This window comes from Lethenteron reissneri, chromosome 13, assembly GCF_015708825.2.
Source record: "Lethenteron reissneri isolate LAM-NWPU_2019-01 chromosome 13, ASM1570882v1, whole genome shotgun sequence".
NCBI lineage: Eukaryota > Metazoa > Chordata > Hyperoartia > Petromyzontiformes > Petromyzontidae > Lethenteron > Lethenteron reissneri.
This window is the reverse complement of record NC_083791.1, coordinates 1,142,226-1,164,747: the sequence shown is the minus strand read 5'-3', so window position 1 is coordinate 1,164,747 and position 22,522 is coordinate 1,142,226. Positions and strand designations below refer to the sequence as shown.

The 22,522-nt window shown below is 55.6% G+C and overlaps 1 protein-coding gene across 1 annotated transcript in view; it reads left to right on the top strand.

Moving 5' to 3' along the window:
* Window positions 1-7,004: 7,004 nt before the first annotated feature.
* The window catches only part of IGSF9B (immunoglobulin superfamily member 9B), a 164,567-nt gene continuing 149,049 nt past the window's right edge, over window positions 7,005-22,522 (top strand). The window contains exon 1 of the mRNA XM_061550827.1: window positions 7,005-7,483. Within this exon, the coding sequence (XP_061406811.1) occupies window positions 7,408-7,483 (76 nt within the window). The 5' untranslated portion in view covers window positions 7,005-7,407. The remainder of the gene's footprint in view (window positions 7,484-22,522) is intronic.

Here is a 22,522-nt window from a genome sequence, read left to right as displayed (position 1 = left end):
TGCCGCCAGCAGCAAAAGCACTGGAGGCGATTCCGATATGAAATACACAAAGTCACCAGCAAACAAATGAAAATAAACGCTACAAATCCACGCGCTGTGGCGCTAAAAGCACCGCGCACAACACGAAAGAAAAGTCACGTGGTGGTGGTGGTCATCGCGTACGCCACAGTGACGAGCGAGCGCTTCAGAAGGTGCACATGGAGAGAGAGAGACAGCGAGATAAATAGATGTAGAGAGAGATGGAGCGAGCGAGAAAGAATGAAACGGGGACACGACGGCCTGCTCCGTGTGTAGTGGTGGGGGGGGGGCTGCGCGCGCGCGCCCACGGTCGGCACCGGAGTCACGTCGGCGCCGCAATGAGGCGGGCGGCAACATCGACGTGGGCGCGCGGGGAGGGCACGCCCGGGGTTAATGAATCGCCTTGGCGAACGCGCGATAACAAAAAAAGAGAACCCCCCGCCCCACCACCATCGCAGCGCGGCCGTGAGCTGACTGCCATGGCGGATCGTCGGCAAGGGGCACAGATGCAACTCAACGGCGCCAGAGCAGAGGGGGTTCCTCCTCCTGCTGCTGCTGCTGCCTTGACGTGCGGTGGATGTCGCAGTCGGGGCCCGGTTAGCGTGGTGCGGTCTGCGAGGGGACTCCCTCTCGGGGGTGACGTTTGTCTGCGTGAGGATTTCTTGCAAGTCGTCGTCGAGGTTGTCGTTGTTGTTGGAGGAAACAACAAAATGCTTCCCCTCCCCGGTTGCACTCTCGACGACGAAAAATGCCACGGAGCAGTGCGGCCGCGCGTGTTCGAGAAGGACCCGCGGAAGCGGACATCGCAGAGCCACCTCTGAGACCCCTTCTTCAAGCGACGCTCCGGTCCCCGCAGTGGAAATGGAGCGCCGAAATGAGCTCGTGTGCGGCAGGCAGCCAGACGCATTGCTGCATCGCGCGACCTTGAGGAATGGCGATGGCGTCGTGGGGAGGCATTCATCCAGCAGTGGATAGATAAAGGCTGATGACCGTGCTAATCGGAGAGCCACATAGAGAGCCACATAGAGCCACATAGAGACCCATAGAGACCCACATAGAAACCCATAGAGATACATTAAAGACCAGACACAGTTGTGCAATTGTGTGTTGAACTTCTTTCGCACCGTACCTAGCTAACCGTGCTCATCGGAGGTGCTGGGGAAGAACGACTAAACACAAGAAGCAGTAAATAACCGAGTTTTCAATCTAGATTTAAAAGTGAATAGCTCCAGTGGCGTCCTAACATCGGAAATACAAATGTTCTATCTGGCTGAGCTTGGTTCACGGGTGGCGATTCAGCAGCTGATCATGATCCCTCCGGAGCTGAGAGGAAGGCTGCCGCTCCCAAGTGTGCGTGGTGCGAGCGGGTGCATGATACCCACTTTGTTCTCTGGGTACGGGGTGATGTTGAGAGAGGTTTTTTTTTACAGAGCTACGAGTTCACTGACCTTCAGCGATGCTAGTTCCCTGCGTTTTTATTTCAAAGCCTCAGGCCCGATCAGAATTTGCTGGCGAGAGATGTGATTCGTACAACCGATGATTTTTTTTCTAGCACATTAACAGTTGTTACTCCATCAGAAGATTGCGTGTAGTGGGGTAAAGTGTGGGTAATCCCAACGCTTCCAAGATGACTGGTTAGAGTGGAAGAGTAGGCCAAATACCCTCGAGAGGAAGGGTTCCAGAGCTGCCTCTCGTGGAGTAGCGAAGCGAGAAATACATTGCAGGGCTGCACCTTGACTCTAAAACTTAATTATTTTCATTTTACCAGGTAAAGCCCACTGAGCGAAATAGCTCTTTTTCAGAAGTGATCTGGCCACAATTGATAGCTCAATGAAGTGGCTTATCACGTGGATATGTATAGCAGCCAAATACTCTAAACGCGCGTTTCTAAATGTGGAGGAAAAACCGGGGGATCTGTAAAAAAAATCCACGTGACCACAGGGAGAGCAAGAGACACGAAGGTCGGAATCGAACCCACAACCTCCTGTCTACCAGGCGAGGTAGTTAACATCTCGCCACCATGGCGCCCCTGAGAATGTTAGCTAAGATAGGATTCATGGGGGGGGGGGGCATTAAATGAGAATATCCAAGCCACCTGGAGGGACTCGGTGGAGGCGCACATGAGAGCAGACTCGCGCGGAATGTGCCACGGGCACGCGGCGACGTCTCACGGACGTTGGCGCGGCGACGTCTCACGGACGTTGGCGCGCCTCCACGCCGAGCCCGCAAAATCGGCCGACCGATTTTGAGTCTAGCACGCAAAAAAATCACTCACGGCCCGAGTGCTTTTTTTGCTCGAGACTGGCGACTTGGAACGCGGCCCTGCTTAGATCCGGCACAGACTCCGAGACTTTGTCACGCGTGCCATTACGCAACACGGGCCAATGAAACCTGGCCGCGTGCGTGTAACAAGACACGTCGTGTTACAGTCCAAACGACGCTGACAGTAATGCAATTAAGGGGAGGCGCATCGATTAGCTGATACTGCCACCCTGGTGTGTGTTGAACTTTTTTGGCACCGTACGTAGCCAACCGTGCTAATCGGAGGTGCGATTGTCAAATCCTTCTGCCACGATTGTCAGTGTCACACTATTCGCGTTCAATGCACATCCTCTAGCACGTGCAGGCATTGAGTCTCAATTTATTTAAACACAAATATTGCCGTGATTCATATATTGTTTAGAATCATTGATTATCTTTTTGTACCCAGGGAAACCCGTTTTTTCAGTAGGGTCTTGCCAAGTGTTTTTTTTTTTTGCAGTCGACGGCGCTGTTGCTGCTGCTGTGATTCCCAATCGAGTGATTTGCGGGGTTGTTATTCAACATTGGGATGTTTAGCCAATACCAGTTACACACTGTGTGTGTGTGTTTAGCTATGGAGTGGGGAGCGGTAGTGTAGCGGTTTGCGCGCTGCACTACGAATCCAGCGACTAACAGTGGCGATTATCTGAGCTCGGCTTCCCTATGTCGACTCACCTCAAATGAGTACCTGGTGCAGTGTGTAAATATCGCACACTAGGGAGACAAAGGCGGCCGGGCGTGGTGTTGACCACCCACTCCCCCTCGTGTGCCGTGCCGGCTTTTATGGGTTACTCGCTAACAACACTTGCCCTAATAGTCTCAAGGCTATACGGGAGGACCTTTGCCTTTATGTTTAGCTCTGGGGGGAAAGTGGAGGAAACCCATGCAGAACAGGAGGGGGAGAACATTCAAACTCTACACATGAAAGGCGCCGCAGTCGGGATTCGAACTCAGGTCCTGCTTGCTGTGAGGCACGGAGTGTCCCCACTGCGCCCCCCCGCCGCTCACGACACCGCGCGGTGTCAATTGACGTGGACAGCGACAGCAGCAACTGGTCGGATATTTTAATATCGTTGGTGAGCACAGGACCCTAGGCCGAAAACATCCAGCGGCCAGCTACACACAGCACTACATTCGCAACGCGACACTAGCTGGAAACGGTTGTCTGGAGACCAGGAGGGCCACGTTTTCACCCCGTATTGATTGTTAAACTCCTGTCCTGAGTAGGGGACCCACTGCCCATGGTACCACCCCCATCAACACTTCTGGTGGAGTAAAACGATTTGCAATTGCGTCCATCATCATCATCAGCAGCCATGATCATATAGCTCTGATTGAGAAGCGACCTGGCCACAAATAATAGCTCAAGTGGCTTATCGTGTGGAAATGTATAGCAGCCAAATACTGTAAACGCGTGATGTTGATTCTAAATGTGGTGGGCATCGTCAAGGTCGGGATCGCACCCGCAACCTCCTGTAGACCAGGCGATGTCGTGAACATCTCCTAGCCACCGTGGCGAGGTGGGGCGGCAGTAGCGGGAGGGGAGGGCGAGACACACGTGGGCACGAGGCCCGGCGTGGAGTGGGGACACGGGGGAGACGAGGTGCACGCACGCACGGTCGCGTGCACGCTGCGTCGTTTCGCCCGGCTGGGCCCAGGGTCGCTGTCTCTCGCTTTGATTCTCTCGCCGGGGGGTCGGTGACGCCGGTTGCGAGGAGACTAAAATAGCTCTGCCCCTGGTGGGGCGACTGCGCGGGAGGAAGGGGTTCGTGCGAGGCGACGCGCGCAAGGCGGACAGACCCGCGGTGGCCCTCTCCTCGCTGCGCACATTGGAGGAGGCTGCAGTCTATGACGCACCCTTTCAGCCGGGGCCGGTTGCTCAAAGGATATGTTTCGTGCAGCGAAAGTCCTCTCTGACGAAATGTCTCCCTCCCTTGAGCTCGCGTGCGTTGACCTCGCGCACACGCCCCTCCGCCGTGGCGATCAGTGCCATGCGCGCGCCTCCCCACGTGTCACCTCGCAGGGCGCGCGTGGCTCCATTCGCTCCGTCAACGTCCTCGTCGCTACCCCACGCGCCAACGTCGAGGACGTCTCCCCTCGCTCATCGCGGCCATCGGTGCTCTTCATTGCGTTACGCAACCCGTCGGTAACAGCCGCTGCGGGCTTGCGTTATTCGGACGAGTTGCGCCACTGCCAACGCAGCGCGCGTACAAAGTTGTGGTCCCGTTACTGAGTTCACATTCACCGCTTGGCGGGTGAGTGGTACCAATCCCGCACCTCGAAGCTGGCCAAGCCTCGGCAAACATCTAACGCCTCATCACAAGCGAGCCCATACAGGCGCTCCAAAGAAGTCACCCGAGCGCGAATCTCTTTCACTGTGGATCATTCCCCGCCAATACGATCTGGTAACCCCGGCTGCTGATGAGACCCAGAAGGTTGAAACCGGTCCAAAGTTTCACGTCTTATTTTCACACATGCTGCTGAATAATGTTGGGCGCGTGAAGAGCCAATACATAGGCTGATGGACTAACACAGTGGTTCTTAAACTTTAATGCAACCTGCACCCCTTTGGTTCTCAATCGTAAAAAAAACACCACATCTTTGGTTCTTTCGGTATAGTCACGTATAAAGATAAAATAATAAATTAAACAATAGCATACGACGTTTTGATTGCAACACAAGCAATCATCATCAGGTATAAATGAAATAGAAACAAACATCTAACCACCCAGAGATATATATATGTTTTGTTCTCTCTATGTATCTCTGTGATATCTGTCTGCTTATATGTCTGTCTATATGTTTCTGGTTAGATTTTTTTCTATTTCATTTATACCTGATGATTTATAATTTTATCTTTATACGTGACTTTACCGAAAGAACCAAAGAGTAATTCCTGCAGTCACGAAAGCTCCAAATTAAGATTAAAACACCACGTGTTTATAAATACATAGGTTTGATGAAACAAAGTAGTTGTATATGTATGTGCCCGTGCTTAATTTGTGTTTTCGATCATTTACCTTCTAAAACAAATCTAGTCTTGTCTCGAACCCCCAGGGGTGCGTGGACCCCAGTTTGAGAACCACTGGACGAATGACACATTGTGTGCTGTCTCGTGGGTCTGCTTAGACTGACTATGCTGTGTGCAGTCAGCAGGGGTCGCCACCGCCCCTTACCCCACCTCCCTCCTACCCCACTCCCAGCCCCACCTCCATCCTCACCGCACCTGCCCCCACCTTGCGTTGAAAAAAAAATGTGCTCGGAATAGCTTCCGATTGTCACGCGGCTGAAGGAGAAAAGACGTTTAAATGAGCGCACATCACCTGCGCAGACACGCGGATGGGACACGTGGACGACGCGCAACGGGAACACGGCACGGAGGCTGGACGCGTGCGCGAAGAAGCGGGCAGCGGCGCAGGATGGGAAGAAGCACACGGATGGTCGCGCGGATTGATAAGCAGAAGAGTGTGGGCTCGGCAGGCAGCGTCGTTGTTTAAGGGGTCATGGTCGGTGGGGTCGAGACCTACAACGGAGTGGCAGCTCAAGGAGGAGGGGGGGGGGGACGCTACCGCCAGAGAGGGCGGAGAACGCGCGGAGATGGAGTGACGAAAGCGGCTTCGTGCGCCAACGTTGCATCGCGTTTCCGTGCGAGCTGGCGACGTGTTGGGGATGCCGTCATCCAGAAGTGGATTGATCATGGCCGACGATCTGTGTGCGTGCTTGTGGACACCCTTACAGGCGAAGATGTTCCGTCTCAATGCGGGACGATGCTGCTGCTGCTGCCGGTAGCACGCGCCGGGAGATGTCGCGGTGACCTCCGTCGCGTTATCTCTCGACCTCCTGACCTTGTCGCTCAGGTGTTCGCTAAGGGTCTTCCCTCGCGAGTCGACGAGGAGACGGCGGCCTCTGATTGATGCGCCGAGGAGGAGGAGGAGGCTGCTTGGCCCCCACCATTCCTCCTCCTCCTCCGTCTCGCTGCGAACCAGCAGCGAGCTCAGGCTTGGGGCGGGGGCGGGTGTGGGCAGGGATGGAGCCGCGGATGGGAGATGGAGCGGGAGATGGGGGTGGATAGTGGTGGGGGGGGGACCTGGCGCGCACTGCAGTAAGAGCAGCGGCAGAAGGGCTCTGTGCGCGGGGAGAGAGCCGGGAGAGGCTGCGAGAGTGTGGAGGAGGAGAGCGGGCGGGGGACGAGGTGCGAGGAGAAGAGGGGAGAGCGGCACGGATAGAGAAGGGAGAGGGAGGGGAGGGGAGAGCGGGAAAGAGGGAGGGGAAGGGAGAGAGGGAAAGAGGGAGGGGAGGGGAGAGAGCGAGCGAGAGAGCGGGCGGTTCGCCTGGCGTGTTGCCAGTCTGACTGGTGTGGGAAGGCAAAATGGTGAAGGTGGTTTAACTGGCTCGGAGGGCGACTGCGCTGCTGCGTTCTCTAGAATTTATTTTTCTTTTTTATTGTGCACATCAAATATTAAAACAAGAAGAAAAAAGCATTGTGTTTACGCGAGTCTCCCCGCATCGCTGTAACAAGTCGCGTTAGCGCAGCTGTAATTATGCGGCGCCTTATTTCACATCCGTCCAGCCAGCGGCGGCAGCAGCGCAGCGCCACCGCCGCCGCCGCGTGCAGCGAGGGGGAGACGCGGGGGAGACGGGGCCCAGGGACTGAGTGAAGCTGCCCAAGCAAGGGGGGGGGGGGGTCTGGCTCGCGTCGCTCTGTGTGGCAGAGGAAGGCACACACACCACGCACACACACCACGCACACGTGCGCGCGAACACACACACACACGTGCGCACACACACGCACGTGCGCGCGCGCACACGCCGACACGGGCACACACACGCTTACACATTAAGGGTACCTGCCGGTCGAATCTAATCAAGATCACAGTCACACGCGCGCGCGCGTATACACACGCTGGAACACACGCCGCTCCAGGCACGAGCACGCACAGGCACGCAGACTCACACACGCACACGGGAAGGGAAGTAGGGAAGAGGAGGCGGAAGAATAGGAAGAGAAGGAGGAGAGAGAAGACTGGAGCCTCCGGGAAGGACGCGGTGGCACGGAGGCCCCCGCCAGCTCCCGGGAGAGACGGGCGGATGGACGCGCGACTCCCCGGAGCCCGGCTTCTGCTGTTCCTGCTCACGCTGCCAGAGTCACTGCCCGACCTGCAGGGTGCGTACATCCCACGCTCTCTCCTCCCCTCCTTCCCTCCACTCGCTCACTCTCTCTCCATCCTTCACTCTCTCCCCATCCTTCGCTCTCCCCATCCTTCCCCTGTGCGCACGTGGCGGCAACAGCCAAGATGAACGCGCACACGAGAGAGAGAGAGAGAGCGCGCTGCTCCATCTCGCTGCGCAAGAGAAGTGCACCTTGTGCAGATGAAGGGTGACGTCACCGTGCCGCAGTCATGTGTGGGCTGTGCTGTACAGTAGTTTGATGGGGGCAACGTTTTGTTCGAGAGTGGAATTTATTGCACCGACAAGTCCGGAAGAAGGGCAGTCCCCCTCGTCACCGATGTCCACCCTCCATCCGCATCCTCCCCGGCACCCCGCGCCGCCGCCACCGTGCGCAGTGCGATTTTATTCCGCATCACGATGCCAGTTGCGTGCCCAAGGAGCGAGAGTGCCGACGTCGCGGTCTGCTGCTGCCCACGACGAGAGGGGCTTCCGCAGGGTGCGCGCGCGAGAGAGAGAGAGTGAGAGAGTGAGAGAGAGCGTGAGAGAGAGTGAGCGTGAGAGAGAGCGTGAGAGAGAGTGAGCGTGAGAGAGAGAGCGTGAGAGAGAGTGAGCGTGAGAGAGAGAGCGTGAGAGAGAGTGAGCGTGAGAGAGAGAGCGTGAGAGAGAGTGAGCGTGAGAGAGAGAGCGTGAGAGAGTGAGTGAGAGAGTGAGAGAGTGAGCGTGAGAGAGAGGGTGAGAGTGAGCGTGAGAGTGAGCGTGAGAGAGTGAGCGTGAGAGAGTGAGCGTGAGAGAGCGTGTGAGAGAGAGTGAGCGTGAGAGCGTGAAAGAGAGTGAGAGAGTGAGCGTGAGAGAGTGAGCGTGAGAGAGAGAGAGCGTGAGAGAGAGAGCGTGAGAGAGAGAGTGAGCGTGAGAGAGAGCGTGAGAGAGAGAGAGAGCGTGTGAGAGAGAGAGCGTGTGAGAGAGAGAGCGTGTGAGAGAGAGAGCGTGAGAGAGAGAGTGAGCGTGAGAGAGAGAGAGCGTGAGAGAGAGAGAGAGCGTGAGAGAGTGAGCGTGAGAGAGAGAGCGTGTGAGAGAGAGAGCGTGAGAGAGCGTGAGAGAGAGAGAGAGAGCGTGAGAGAGAGAGAGAGAGAGAGTGAGTTCATGTTGTGTCGCTGTTCCTCGTCACTGCTCCGTTGCAGGAGCGCAGGGCACACAGTGCAGGGTTCACTCTGCAGCCCATCGCGCGGCTTGCGGTGGGCACAACGCATCACGGGGGGTGGGATGCTGATGCAGTGCACGCGATCCGCCTCGCCCAGTGCACCACCGACCAGCCACCACGTGGTTCACGATCCTTGTCAACGTGCGGACAGACCGACCGATCGTACTCGCGCTCTGAGGAGAGAGCGGTGCGACGCACTGCTGGCGGCGCTCAAGCCGATCGCGCCCCGCGCCGGCTCGGACGCCTGCCAGGCCGCTTCGTTGCCGCCCGTGTCCCCCATGGGGGCGGCTCGCTGCTGGCTCGCTGCTGGCACGCTGCTGGCACAGCTGCTGGCTCGCTGCTGGCTCGCTGCTGGCACGCTGCTGGCTCGCTGCTGGCACGCTGCTAGCTCGCTGCTGGCTCGCTGCTGGCTCGCTGCTGGCACGCTGCTGGCACGCTGCTGGCACGCTGCTGGCTCGCTGCTGGCACGCTGCTGGCTCGCTGCTGGCACGCTGCTAGCTCGCTGCTGGCTCGCTGCTGGCACGCTGCTGGCTCGCTGCTGGCACGCTGCTGGCACGCGCGTGGTGCCGCTTGGCTGCGTGCGAGACGAGCCCAAGGGGCGGCCAACGCAGGCGGCAGGAGAACGGAGCGTTGTCCCTGCGTGTGGGTTACATGCGTGTGTGTGTGTTACACGTGTGTGTGAGTGACGTGTGTATGTGACACGTGTGTGTGTGTGTGACACGTGTGTGTGTGTGCGAGTGACACGTGTGTGTTACGCGTGTGTGTGTGTGGCACGTGTGTGTGTGAGTGACACGTGTGTGTTGCGCGCGTGTGTGTGAGTGACACGTGTGTGTTACGTGTGTGTGTGAGTGACACTGTGTGTGTGAGTGACACGTGTGTGTGTGAGAGTGACACGTGTGTGTGTGAGAGTGACACGTGTGTGTGTGAGATTGACACGTGTGTGTGTGTGAGAGTGACACGTGTGTGTGTGTGAGTGACACGTGTGTGTGAGAGTGACACGTGTGTGTGTGACACGTGTGTGTGTGTGCGAGTGACACGTGTGTGTGTGTGCGAGTGACACGTGTGTGTTACGCTTGTGTGTGTGTGTGGCACGTGTGTGTGTGAGTGACACGTGTGTGTTGCGCGCGTGTGTGTGAGTGACACGTGTGTGTTACGTGTGTGTGTGTGAGTGACACGTGTGTGTGTGTGAGTGACACGTGTGTGTGTGTGAGTGACACGTGTGTGTGTGAGAGTGACACGTGTGTGTGTGAGAGTGACACGTGTGTGTGTGAGTGACACGTGTGTGTGTGAGAGTGACACGTGTGTGTGTGTGAGTGACACGCGTGTGTGTGTGTGGCACGTGTGTGTGTGAGAGTGACACGTGTGTGTGTGTGAGTGACACGTGTGTGTGTGTGAGTGACACGTGTGTGTGTGAGTGACACGTGTGTGTGTGTGAGTGACACGTGTGTGTGTGAGAGTGACACGTGTGTGTGTGTGAGTGACACGCGCGTGTGTGTGTGGCACGTGTGTGTGTGAGAGTGACACGCGTGTGTGTGTGAGTGACACGTGTGTGTGTGAGTGACACGTGTGTGTGAGTGACACGTGTGTGTGTGCGGGCGGGCGCGAGTGGCCATGTGGGGGCGTGCGGTGATGATTGTGATTTCACAAACCCCGGCGATGCATTAATCTCGGCGCGATGCGCGGGTGAAGCCTGGGCGTTTTGTTATCGCCTTCTGCACGATTAGCTGCTGCGTGTGTGCGCACGGGTGTGTGTGTATGCATGTGTGTGTTTGTGTGTGTGTATGAGAGGAGCATTTATAGAGGAGTGGTGGCGCAGTGGTTCGGGCGCTGCGCAACGGCAAACGCCAGTGACGATTTTCTGAACTGGCCTCCCCTACGTCGACTCAGCCTCAAATGAGTACTAGTGGAATGTTTAAACATCGCCACTGGGGAGACAAAGGTGGTCGGGCGTGGTGCTGGCCACCCACCCCCTCGTCGTGTGCCGTGCCGGCCGTAATAGGTGGTCGCTAAGAGCACTTGCCCCCAAAATATGTGAAGGCTATAGGGGGATCTTTGCCTTACGGGGAGTATTTATATACCAGTGTGTGCGGGGCAGTTGTGCACTCTGCTCTGAAGGACCATTGCCCGAAACGTCGCGTATTTATACATAAATCATTACATTATTTTTGGGGGAAGTTCTGGAATGTGTTGCGTGTGTGTGCGTGCGTGACACGTGTGTGTGTGCGTGCGTGTTATCAGTCAATCAACCCGTGGCACCTGCAGGGTCTGTCCCGTGACCTCTTGTCAGCGAGCCATCGACACTTCACGTGGTAGCCTCAAGGTGCACCTGGCCTGGCACAGGCGCCGTGGTGGTATTGGCCAGTTACGAACCCGGTGACCCCATTGCAATTCCAAATGCCGCTCACGGCCAACGTCAGTGACCAATGTCTGGAACCCTCCCGCGCGACCGACTCGGCTTGAGTGAGTACCTGGTGCGGGGGGGAGGGGGGGAACCACATCAGGAGACAAAGGCGGCCGGGCGTGGTTCTGACCACACCGCAACCTCGTGCGCCGTGCCGACCTTCACAGGTGCGTCTAACACGGAGTAGTAGTAGCAGTGGGCTGTCGTGACCGATATCCATTATAGAGGAAAGGGGGTGTGGGTGCACTTCGGTGCACTTGCCAACCGACAGCCAGCGAAGACTATACGGGGGATCTTTGTCTTTGTGCTCGGCCACTGCGCTGCGCGTGGTGGGGGGAGGGGTGTGGGGGGCTGCTGGGGGGGGGGGGGGCTGCTGAATGCACAGTGCCCGGTGCCTGCAACTCGCATGGTGTCCCATTTAAAGCGCGTGCCGCGTGCCTCACCGGTAAACTCTGCAGCGTCCCCGTCTCTCTCTGGAGATCTCCTCGACGTTGTGTGCCGCGCTTGACCCCGAGGTGGTGGTGGTGGTGGTGGTGGCGGTGTGCTGCTTGTCGGTGATTGCGAGTGTCCGAGAGAGGATTGCCGCTCTCTGCGCGCGTGACAACATCGATGATGGTGATGACGTTGACGAGAATCCAGCCATTCTCTGTCTACAAAGGAAGTCCTGTTCATGTCGGTCATGTCGGCCACGGTGGGTGTTCCGATCATCCTTCACCACGCCGGTGAGTGCGGCTTGAACTGGGTCGATTGTTGATTTTAGGTCGATGATGTTAGCCGTGGCGCCGGGAATTGAACTCGGCTCGCTGGGTTCCGAGCGGCCCCCGCGAGGTAACTTCGAGAACGGCACCGCCAGCCTCGGGCCACCTCGCAGACGAGGTGGGCCAGCCGTGTGTGTGTGTCCGTCTCGAGCCCCTCGAGTGGAGACCCTTCAGGCGGCAGTGGCGTGAGCAGGCAATTGCAGGGCGGCGCCTTTGCCTTGTGAACGTAGCGTGTCGACTCGCGTCGCGGTCCTCGTCTGTCTGTGTAACACGTAAGCTTTAGCGACCAATATCATCCATAACACAGGGTTGTTTTTGGTGAGATAGCGTAAGTATTTACAATTGTCGTTTAACCCATCATCACCCGACACAGCCAATTAGTAAAGTCTGTCTTCCTGCAACCAAAATGCACCACGGCTTTTCACTCCGTATTTTTTCAATCGCTGCTCGGTCGACTTGGAGTAAGGATTTTTGGCGTCAGACACTACCACTAAAGTACAAAGTACTCCCCTCCGTATTGCCCATACACGACTGCACCCTATGACACTGTTATCTCCATAATCTTATGAGCATGGGACCATAACGAGACGGTCACGCGGCCACGGCAGTGTATCACGGGGAACAAGCCGGGCGAGATGGATGTGGTGGCGCCATAATCATGCTCGGAACATCGCTGGGGGGGGACTCCTCCGGGCCGAGATTACGCGCTGGTGAGGACGAGCCGACCTTTACAGACGGGATGTTGCGACTGTGTTTCGCCTGGGATATGGATATCGTCGGTTCCTGGCATCTTATCGCAGGCGTTTAAAACGGAACACTGAGAGGTCTCGCGGTAGCCTCGTGCCGCCGCCGCCGCTGCTGCTGCCCGGTGCTGGGACGCAGCGTCTAATGGGGTTCTGGCAACAGATAAACGTGCGGCTTCGATTTGTTCTTGCTCGTGACATTGTGGCGGCTCTTCAAAGCCACTCGTCTTGGCGGAATGTGTGAACAAGATAGCACGTTTAAACACCGCATTACGCTCCCTGTGATTATTGAATGCAGTTTCATAATCGGATTTAGTCTGTGCACGCGGTCACGGACATTTGTTAAAATGGCTCGCATTCATGGTTGTACGACCCAGCGACGGTGTCTTTAAACGCTAGGTACACGAACGACATGACACCCACACGCTCACGAAACTCGTTTTACCTGCATGAGGTGTTTGGCCATGGTGGCGAGATGTCAACTACCTTGCCTGGTATACAGGAGGTCGTGGGTTTGATCCCGACCCTGATGCCCGTGTATTTGGAGTTTGCATGTTTCCCCAGGGTCGCGTAGATTTTTCTCCGGGTCCTCTGGTTTGTCCCTCGAAATTGAAAATCAACATGTGTTAGAGTATTTGGCTGGTGCACACACATCTCTGTGTGTCTCTGTTTGTCAGATTTCACACTTAACTTCTAATTTTAGCAATCTTTGGAGATCGTAATCAACCAGGCGATGCGTTAACTGTGTGTTAGCCGACTCTCTGTGTTGCATTGCATTACATTTCCAAAAAAATTGCTACATTTTGTTTTCTCAAACTGCCTATTTCTCTCTCTCAAATCTATCAGCCTCTCATACGTCCATTCGGTCTTTCTCTCCTTCGGTCGCTTCGGGGTGGATTTTCACACAACTCTCTCTAAAATGTCTTGTTGACATGCTAATTTCTCTGCTCCAGCAGCTGCTCCGGCAGACCCACCTCTCTCTCTGCCCCCCCCTCTCTCTATTTAAGGCCTCGACACAGAGGCATTGGGTCTCTGTGTGTCTATGTTGTCTCTCTCTCTCTCTCTGTGTGTCTCTATGTTGTCTCTCTCTGCTTGTGTGTATGTATGTGTGTCTCCGTGTCTGTGTTTTGTCTCTCAAATGTAGTTCTACCTGATGACGGTTGCTTGTGTTGCAATCGAAACGTCGTACTCTATTTAATTTATTTTCTTTCTCCGTGACTTCACCGAAAGAACCAATGAGTATTTGGCTGCTAGAAATGCCACGTGACAAGCCACTTCGTTGAGCTGTCATTTGTGGTTGCTTCTGAAAAAGAGATGTATAGCTCAGTGGGCCTTACCTGGTAAAATAAATAGAGTTTATAGTTTAGTTTAATCTTCCACGCTGGCCAGATGTCTGTCTGACAACAGGTGAGAGTACCCACGCTTTACCCCACCATACGCGACCTGCAGGCAGACTCACTGCCGTGTTCTCCACTCCCACCACTGGGTGGGCCGAGGCGGCAGGGAGGAGTGGTTGAAGCAGCCTGCATCGTTTCAGCCGCCTCGCCGAGAGATCGAATCGATACGGCAACCTCTAGATTGCGCTACCCCGGTGTGCTACCCTGGTGCACTACCCCGGTGCGCTTCCCCGGTGCGCTACCCCGGTGCGCTTCCCCGGTGCGCTTTCCCGGTGCGCTTCCCCGGTGCGCTACCCCGGTGCATTACCCCGGTGCGCTACCCCGGTGCGCTTTCCCTGTTTTCTGGTCATCCTCGCAGCAGCAGCTTTTGACTGGCCATCGAACAACGATAGTCACCGCATTGCACTTTGAGATGTGCTTCTGCGGCCGTCTGGAATGCTCTTACTTCTAATATTAGGAAACCACTTTTAAATCTAGATTGAAAACTTATTGCTTTCGAACAGATTTTTGTGTTTGGTGACCGTCTTTGATAGCCAGCCAAAAGTCGCTCTTGCGAGGATGACCGGAGTTCACGTGATGATGGGTTATGCTCCTTCACGAGATCACCAAGGTATTGTGGTTCATTTGTGGCAAGCACTTTGTATAATAAGTGCGACCTTACAATGTATTAGTTTGGCAACCGAACCCGAATAAACGAAAGTCAAAATCGTAATAAATTAGTTTTTTGGCGACTTATAGAGACATGCAGAGACCTATCGATACCCATCGCGGCCCACCGAGACAAATCGAGATAGAGAAACATAGAGACTCATAGACACATAGAGACCCATAGAGACACACAGAGACCCATCATAGGGACCCATAGAGACCCAGAGAGACACGGTGCCAGCTCTGAGCTCAGCAGTCGCGCGGCACCGCACGGCGTGCGTGCTGGCGCCGCGTGTGCCCTCGGGGCACCATCGCTCGCTGGATGGCGGCTGTAGCCTCTCTCTCTCTGTCTGTCTGGGTGGGCAGTAGGAGGAGGAGGAGGAGGCTGCTCTCTGCCCTCCTAGACGAGCCCAGCTACTGCTTAAGACGCCAATATTCCGTCGATTCTACTACGGAGCTTTTGGGTGCTTTGTGTACGATCGGAGGTTTGGCGTAGTCACTGCCGACAATAAAACACGCATTGCCAATCGGCTATGGACGAAACAATAATTGTTTTATTGACTTACCACGTGGGTTGTCACAGCCACTGTGTCTACTGTTTGTATTAATATGTGCTGCATAAGAACACATGAGTTGGTAAACGGTATTGTAGTTGGTATTGAACAGATGGAGTGTTCTTGCCAATGACATCTGGTTATTTGGTATTGAACAGATGGGGTGTTCTTGCCAATTGCATCTGGATATTTGGCATTGAATAGATGGAGTGTTCTTGTCAATGGCATCTGGTTATTTGGCATTGAACAGATGGAGAGTTATTAAAAATGGCATCTGGTTATTTGGTATTGAACAGATGGAGTATTTCCAATGGCATCTGGTTATTTGGTATTGAACAGATGGAGTATTTCCAATGGCATCTGGTTATTTGGTATTGAACAGATAGAGTATTTCCAATGGCATCTGGTTATTTGGTATTGAACAGATGGAGTGTTTCCAATGGCATCTGGTTATCCAACAGGATTTGCTTATTCGAGGCAGAATCTGCTGATAACACCAGGAATGTCAGGCCGCGTGTCGGAGCGCTGCTTTGCTTGCTCAAACAAATGCACAACTCAACAATATTGGCCTGGAAAGCTTTGATCAATCGGCTGATGGACGAAAACGTTAACGTAATTTGTTATGTATTTCTGCGTTTATATGTTTTATACTCAATCCCTCGCAAAAAAAGTGTATTTAGTTTGAAAACACGCACAACATTGGCTGGGGATGATTGCATCACTTTATTAATCAATGCACATGAAATATATACTGAGTCTGAAATAAACTTTTTTTTATTTTACTAGGTAAGGCCCACTGAGCTATTTGCTATTTTTAAGAAGCGACCTGACCACAAATGATTGCTCAACGGAGCGACTTGTCATCGCGTGGAATTTTATAGCACCAGCCAAAAACTCTAAATGCACGTCAATTCGAAATGTGGAGGGAAAAACCAGAGGACCCAGAGAAAAATCCAAGCGACCACGAGGAGAGAGAGAGAGACACGCAAACTCCAAATATACAGCAGGCATTGTCAGGGTCAAGATCGAACCCACGACACTCTGTATCCCAGGCGATGTTGTCAACATCTCGACCAAGTCGGGTGGCTCCTGGTTGGACGCGCGTCCTCCGTCTCGGAAGCGATCGGAAGCCAGAGGTTCGTTTGCTTCAGTGCGGGCACTGTGTGACGGTGACACAAACCTCATTGCAAGAGTTTATCTGATCAACAGCCGCAACAGGGGATGTGCGTGTTGGGTGCATTGTGGGAGGTTGGCGGTGACTTGGCGAAACTTTCATCCTGCAGTAGATAGACTATGGCTCGTGATGAGGATTGTCAAGAATGTATCTGGTGAAGGGCTGCGATGGCGTGAGTTGGCCACTGGGACACCTGCAGAACGTGAATGCTCACGGAAGGGTTCGGTGGCTCTGTGGTGGCATGGCTCTCGGGTGACTGAATTTGGCAGCCTGGGGCCGTGGCTGTGATTATAGGAGCCGCGTTTAAGTCGCACCGCGTTATTCCACAAGGGCCGTGAAGATAAAGCGGTGGTGCTGTCGGTGGCCGATTTGATAACAGCCCTGAGTAGTGATTACAGCTGGAGAACAAAAGCTACGAGCCAGACTGGCTGGGTCGCAGAGTCATGGGTGCGCGCGTGTGCGTGGAGCCGTGTGTGCGTGAGTAGCCGTGGCGTTGTTTGTGTAGAGGTGATACGCGCTGGGATTAGAGATCGTATGCCAGCGCGTAATGATTGGCTGTGTAGGTGGTGACGTGCGCTGACGGTGGAGGATCAGGGGTCAGCGCGGGGTCGTGGGTTACGGGGTACTGATTGGCTGTGGACGGGTGACGTGCTGAGAGGGAGTGATCGGGTGGCAGCGCGGTGTGATTGGTGGAGGAGTGTTAACACGCGCTGGGGAAAACGGATCGTAGAGAGAGTGCGTCGTGATTGGTTCATTAAGGAGCGATGCTCACGTTGAAGTACGCATCAGCTCCGCCTCTCGTGAGCAGGGGCTATAAAAGGGGATGCACACAGGCGTGAGGGCAGTGTGTAACCAGCGAAGAATGAAGACAGGGATGAAGACCTAGGGCCCTGCGGTACCTAGTCCCGCTGTCCTAACGGGACCGGGACTCTGTGTAACCCAGAGGCGAGTGTAGTGTGTGTAGCCATAGGCGTAAGGTCTACACGAGCCGAATGCAGTGTATTGTGTAGCCAGGGACATAGGGTCTACACGAGTCGAGTGTATTGTGTAGCCAGGGACATAGGGTCTACACGAGTCGAGTGTATTGTGTAGCCAGGGACATAGGGTCTACACGAGTCGAGTGTATTGTGTAGCCAGAGGCGTAGGGTCTACACGAGTGAAGGGTATCGTGTGTAGCCAGAGGCCTAGAGTTTACACGAGAGTAGTGGAGTGTGAAGTCGGAAGAAAGGAGACTACACGTTGTATTTTGATACGTAAAGATTTAATAAAAGTGTGTTCCCGTCAAGAAGTTCCTGCCGTCAATTCCCATACTTCAACTGGCGTCAGAAGTGAAACGGTCTTCCAAGCATGGATACAAGGAGGAACCGTCGGACCCACGGGATTGACCACGGGGACAACCTCGACGACGCGGGTCAACTGGCATCGGGGGGTGAGGAAGAGGAGTTGCCCACGGGGCAGGATCCGCCGACGGCGCCGGACGAGCCACGGGGGACTGACGCCGTGCTTCGCGAAGCGCACTCCCGTCTGGCGGAGCTGCTGCTCGCCGCCGCGTCCATCTTGGCGGAGATCAGCTCGTCGGGAGGAGCGGGAACGGCGGCCGACGTTCTGCAGGGTCGCCCTGCAGATTCCCGCCAAAACGATTTGGCGATGGCCGCCATTTCATCTGCACCGACTTTTGGCGGGAACGGCCATCACCACGTGGCAGCGGTTCTCCATGCGCGCCCGCTGACGTCACCAACGCGCGCGGCGGACCGCCATCACACACTCGCCGATGGGGCCGCCATCTTACACACCGGCGGGGCGGCAGAGAGGAAGCACGAGGAGGAGGACAACTTCATTTTTCAGCAGCGCCTTCCCACGTTGTCAGCCTTCAAGGCGGAAGGCGGGGATTGGAGCCAATTTCAGCGCAGATTTTTGGCGCATCAGGAGATGTCCGCTTGGTCCGACGCTACGGCACTGCGGGCACTGCCTGCCATGCTGGATGACAACGCGCTCGCGGCCTTCACGTCCGCACGCAGGTCGGACCGCTCCACGCTCAAAGATGCGCTGGCTCTCATGGCCAAGGTCTATGGTCCTCCCTCCGCGTGCCGCCATCATTTTTATGCAAGACGGAAGGCGGACACGGAGACCGTGCTCGCCTACCGCACGGCGTTGCTTGCTCTCGCCGACGCCGCGTTCCCTCGTATGGACGAGGAGGGCCAAGATGCCATGGTTTTGGAGCAGCTGCTCAAGTTGGCGCAGGACCTGGGGGTCCCCATCAACACGGCCGATGAGACCGATATTTCATCCTTACGGGTCGCCACAAGCATACAAGCGCACGAGGTCCTTCAACGTAAACAGGGAGTCGTCTGCAACGCTGCAGTGGCCTCAACTCCGGGCCCAGTTGTCACCGTGCCCCAAGTCGTCAGCCCACGAGAGGAGGCGTTCATCGCGGGACGACCGGGGGACTGGAGATCGGGGGGTCGTTCGCCTCTGCGAGCGGCCCGCAAGCTGGAGCAACCGAGATCTCCGACGACTGTCATCACCTGCTATAACTGCGGCCTCCGGGGCCACGTGGCCTCCGGTTGCCGCGCCCCACGTCAGCGCGCCATGGGACCTCGGCTGGACGACGACCAAGGCCCCAAGTCGTCCCTGCAAACCCCGGCAAGTCGCGGCACCTCACATGCTCGGCCCGCATACTCGGCACATATGGGTCGTCGCGTTGCGGCGGGGGAGAGCCGAGTAGAGTTCGGGGATTCGGTTCAGAGAGGGCGATTCGGCCGGGACCGGGGAGACATTAAATGGTCGGAGTTGGGGCACAGAATAGTGGCTGCCTCAGCGGGTTCATCCGTAGTTACCGGATCTATTTATGGGGTCGAGGTCAGGGTGTTAGTGGACACGGGGGCATCGGCGACTATTATATCGGATCTCATTTATAATATTCTCCCTGTACAATGTCGTCCGCTTCTTCCGGTGGATGTGCCATTTTACGCCGCTAACGGGGGATCGTTGGGCATTATCGGTCAGATTAGGGCATCCATTTGCATTGGTGATATCAAATTGTCGGGACCCGTTTTTGTTTCGTCCTCCCTGGCGGTCCCTTGTCTATTGGCCACTGATTTTTTGGCAAAAATGCCCATCAAAATTCTCATTGATCAGCGTTGCATTGAACTACCATCGGGTCGCCGTATTTCATTTTTGACGAGCCCTAATGAAATTCGGACGGCGTGCGCTACCATACAGGCGTTAGCGACACAGACCGTGCACGTGCCCCCGGGTTCACAAATGTTAATTCCCCTCCGGTTGCGGAAGCCATGGGTGAAGGAGGCCTCGGAACAGGGCATGCTTTTGGGTCCTTCTAATAGGGCTGTTGGAGGTCTCGATTTGTCGGTGGCTCACACTTTGGTGGGGGCTGACAGGGATCCGTTTGTGATGGTTTTAAACGCTGGGGCGCGGCCGGCCGTCATTCAGCAGGGCACCGTGCTAGCTCACGCGGCGCGGGTCCCTGCGGAGGAGAGGCTGGTTGCGCAGGCGGATCCGAGTCCCACGAAAAACGTTACATTGAAGGAGGACCTCGATTGGGTTGATTCGCTGTGCGCGGACTCTGACGATTTATCAGCGGTACAGTTGGGTGCACTGCGCGGGTTGCTCATTGAATTTTCGGATGTCTTCAGTAAACATAAGTATGACATTGGGTGCACGGACCTGCTACGCCACCACATTGAAACGGGCGATGCGGCACCGGTCAGGCAAAATCCCTTCCGACTGAGTCCTGCTGAGAAGGAACATGTTCAGTCGGCAGTTAACGATATGCTAGAAGCCGACATTATTTCGCCTTCCTCCAGTCCTTGGGGAGCGCCTATTGTGCTCGTTAAAAAGCAGGACGGGTCCCTGCGATTTTGCGTCGATTTCCGTCGCCTGAATAAGATCTCTGTGGCCGACGCGTATCCGCTCCCCAGGATGGACGAGTCTCTCGACGCATTGTCTGGTGCGCGATACTTTTCGACTCTTGATTTATTATCCGGATTCTGGCAGTTGCCACTCGACGAAGAGTCTAAGCCTAAGACCGCATTTCGGACTCCAGGGGGCCTGTTTCAGTTTAACCGGTTACCCATGGGACTTCACTCCTCTCCGGCGACGTTTCAGCGTCTTATGGAATTGGTTTTGTCGGGCTTGCAGTGGGATACGTGCCTCATTTACCTTGACGATGTCATTGTTTTCGGTAAAACGTTTGAAGAACACCTCCAGCGATTGAGGGGGGTGTTCTTGCGAATGCGATCGGCTAAATTAAAGTTTAAACCGGCCAAATGCCACCTTTTTCGTAAATCCGTGAGGTACTTGGGTCACATTGTCGACTCTTCGGGGATTTCTACCGATCCTGCGAAGACGGACTGTGTCAGTTCGTGGCCAACGCCCACGTCAGTGTCAGACGTACGCAGTTTCATCGGTTTTGCTTCGTATTATCGCCGATTCGTTGAGCACTTTGCCACCATTGCAAAACCCTTGCACGCTCTAACGGCGAAAGGAGTCAAGTTCCGATGGGGACCGGAGGAGGAGGCTGCATTCTGCTCCCTCCGGGACGCCTTGGTTAGGGCCCCACCCTTGCGCTATCCGGACTTCGCGAGTCCCTTCTTGCTAGACACGGACGCTAGCAACACGGGCATTGGGGGAGTGCTGTCCCAAGTCGTTGGAGGGGTCGAACGAGTGGTCACCTATGGTAGCAGGGTGTTGTCGCCGGCAGAGCAGCGCTACTGCGTCACCCGTCGCGAACTGCTTGCCATTGTTTTTTTTGTACAACAATTCAGGCCATATCTCTATGGTCGTCATTTCACGGTCCGGACGGACCACGCGGCGCTCCAGTATTCATTGCGGGTCGCCCAGCCCTCGGGCCAATTGTCGCGGTGGTTGGAAGTCCTCCAGGACTATCAGTTCACGACTACGTACCGTAAAGGCTTGCGACACACAAATGCCGATGCCCTGTCGCGGTTGTTGCCTTGTCACAAATGTGCGTGCTTATCGGGATCGGCGCGCTGTAAACCGCCGGTTACGGAAGGTAGGGAGGCGTTGGTTGCGGCCGCGAGCACACCAATTGGGGATGGTCCCGCTACCCCTGGGGGTCAGGACTCGCTGCTCTCAATGTCATTGATTGAGTGGGGCCGTCTCCAAATGGTGGACAGCTCCCTGCTGGCATTGCGCCGCAAGACGGGGGGCTCCAAAGGTAACCACGACCGAACTGGCTCCTACGAGCTTAAGCAAGGCCTATTGATGAGATGGGACAGTTTGTCCCGGCGGCATGCGATTGTGGTGCCTGCTGCTGTGAGGGGGAAGGTTGTCTTGGCCGCACACGAACGCCTCTTGCATTTGGGAGTTAACAAAACGCTTGCCCTGCTTCAGCGTGACTATTATTGGCCGGGAATGGGGGGTGACGTGGTGAACATTCTGAAGGGTTGTGTTGAGTGCGCCAGACGGAAACCACCGCCTGTGCCAGCTAATCCACCGCTGCAATCCATCCAGGTCTCGCGCACTAACGAGCTCGTTGCACTCGACATTCTGGGGCCTTTTCCGGTCACGCCTAGGGGTAATAAGTACCTGTTGGTGGGGGTCGAATATTTTACCCGGTGGCCTATGGCGTGGCCACTCGCCAACCAGTCGGCGGCGGCTGTGACGGACGCCTTTGTCCAGGGCTACGTCCTGGACAAGGGGGCTCCCGAACGCTTGCTGACTGACCAAGGGAAGAATTTTTCGAGTAAATTACTGCAAGAGGTGTGCGACCTGTTGGGTACCAAGAAGGTGCGTACCTCCCCGTACCACCCGCAGACGGACGGGATGGTGGAGAGGCTTAACAGGACATTGACTTCTATGTTGTGCCAGCAGGTGTGTGAGGCGCATGTTGATTGGGACCTGCAGGTCCCTGGGGTCCTCGCCGCGTATAGAATGGCCCCCCATGCAGCTACGGGATTTTCCCCGTTTTATCTGATGTACGGTCGGGAAGCCGACCCGCCCATGGAAACGCAGCTGGGTCTGTCTGCACCACGAGCAAATTCGAAATTGGCAGAGCATATTAAATGTAATATTCATAAGCTGACAGAGGCAAGGGAGGCCGCACGGCTTAATTCACGGGCTCGCCAAATTGCAAACGAGCGGTTGCGGGCACGGAAGGTGTCCGTGCACAATTGGGAACC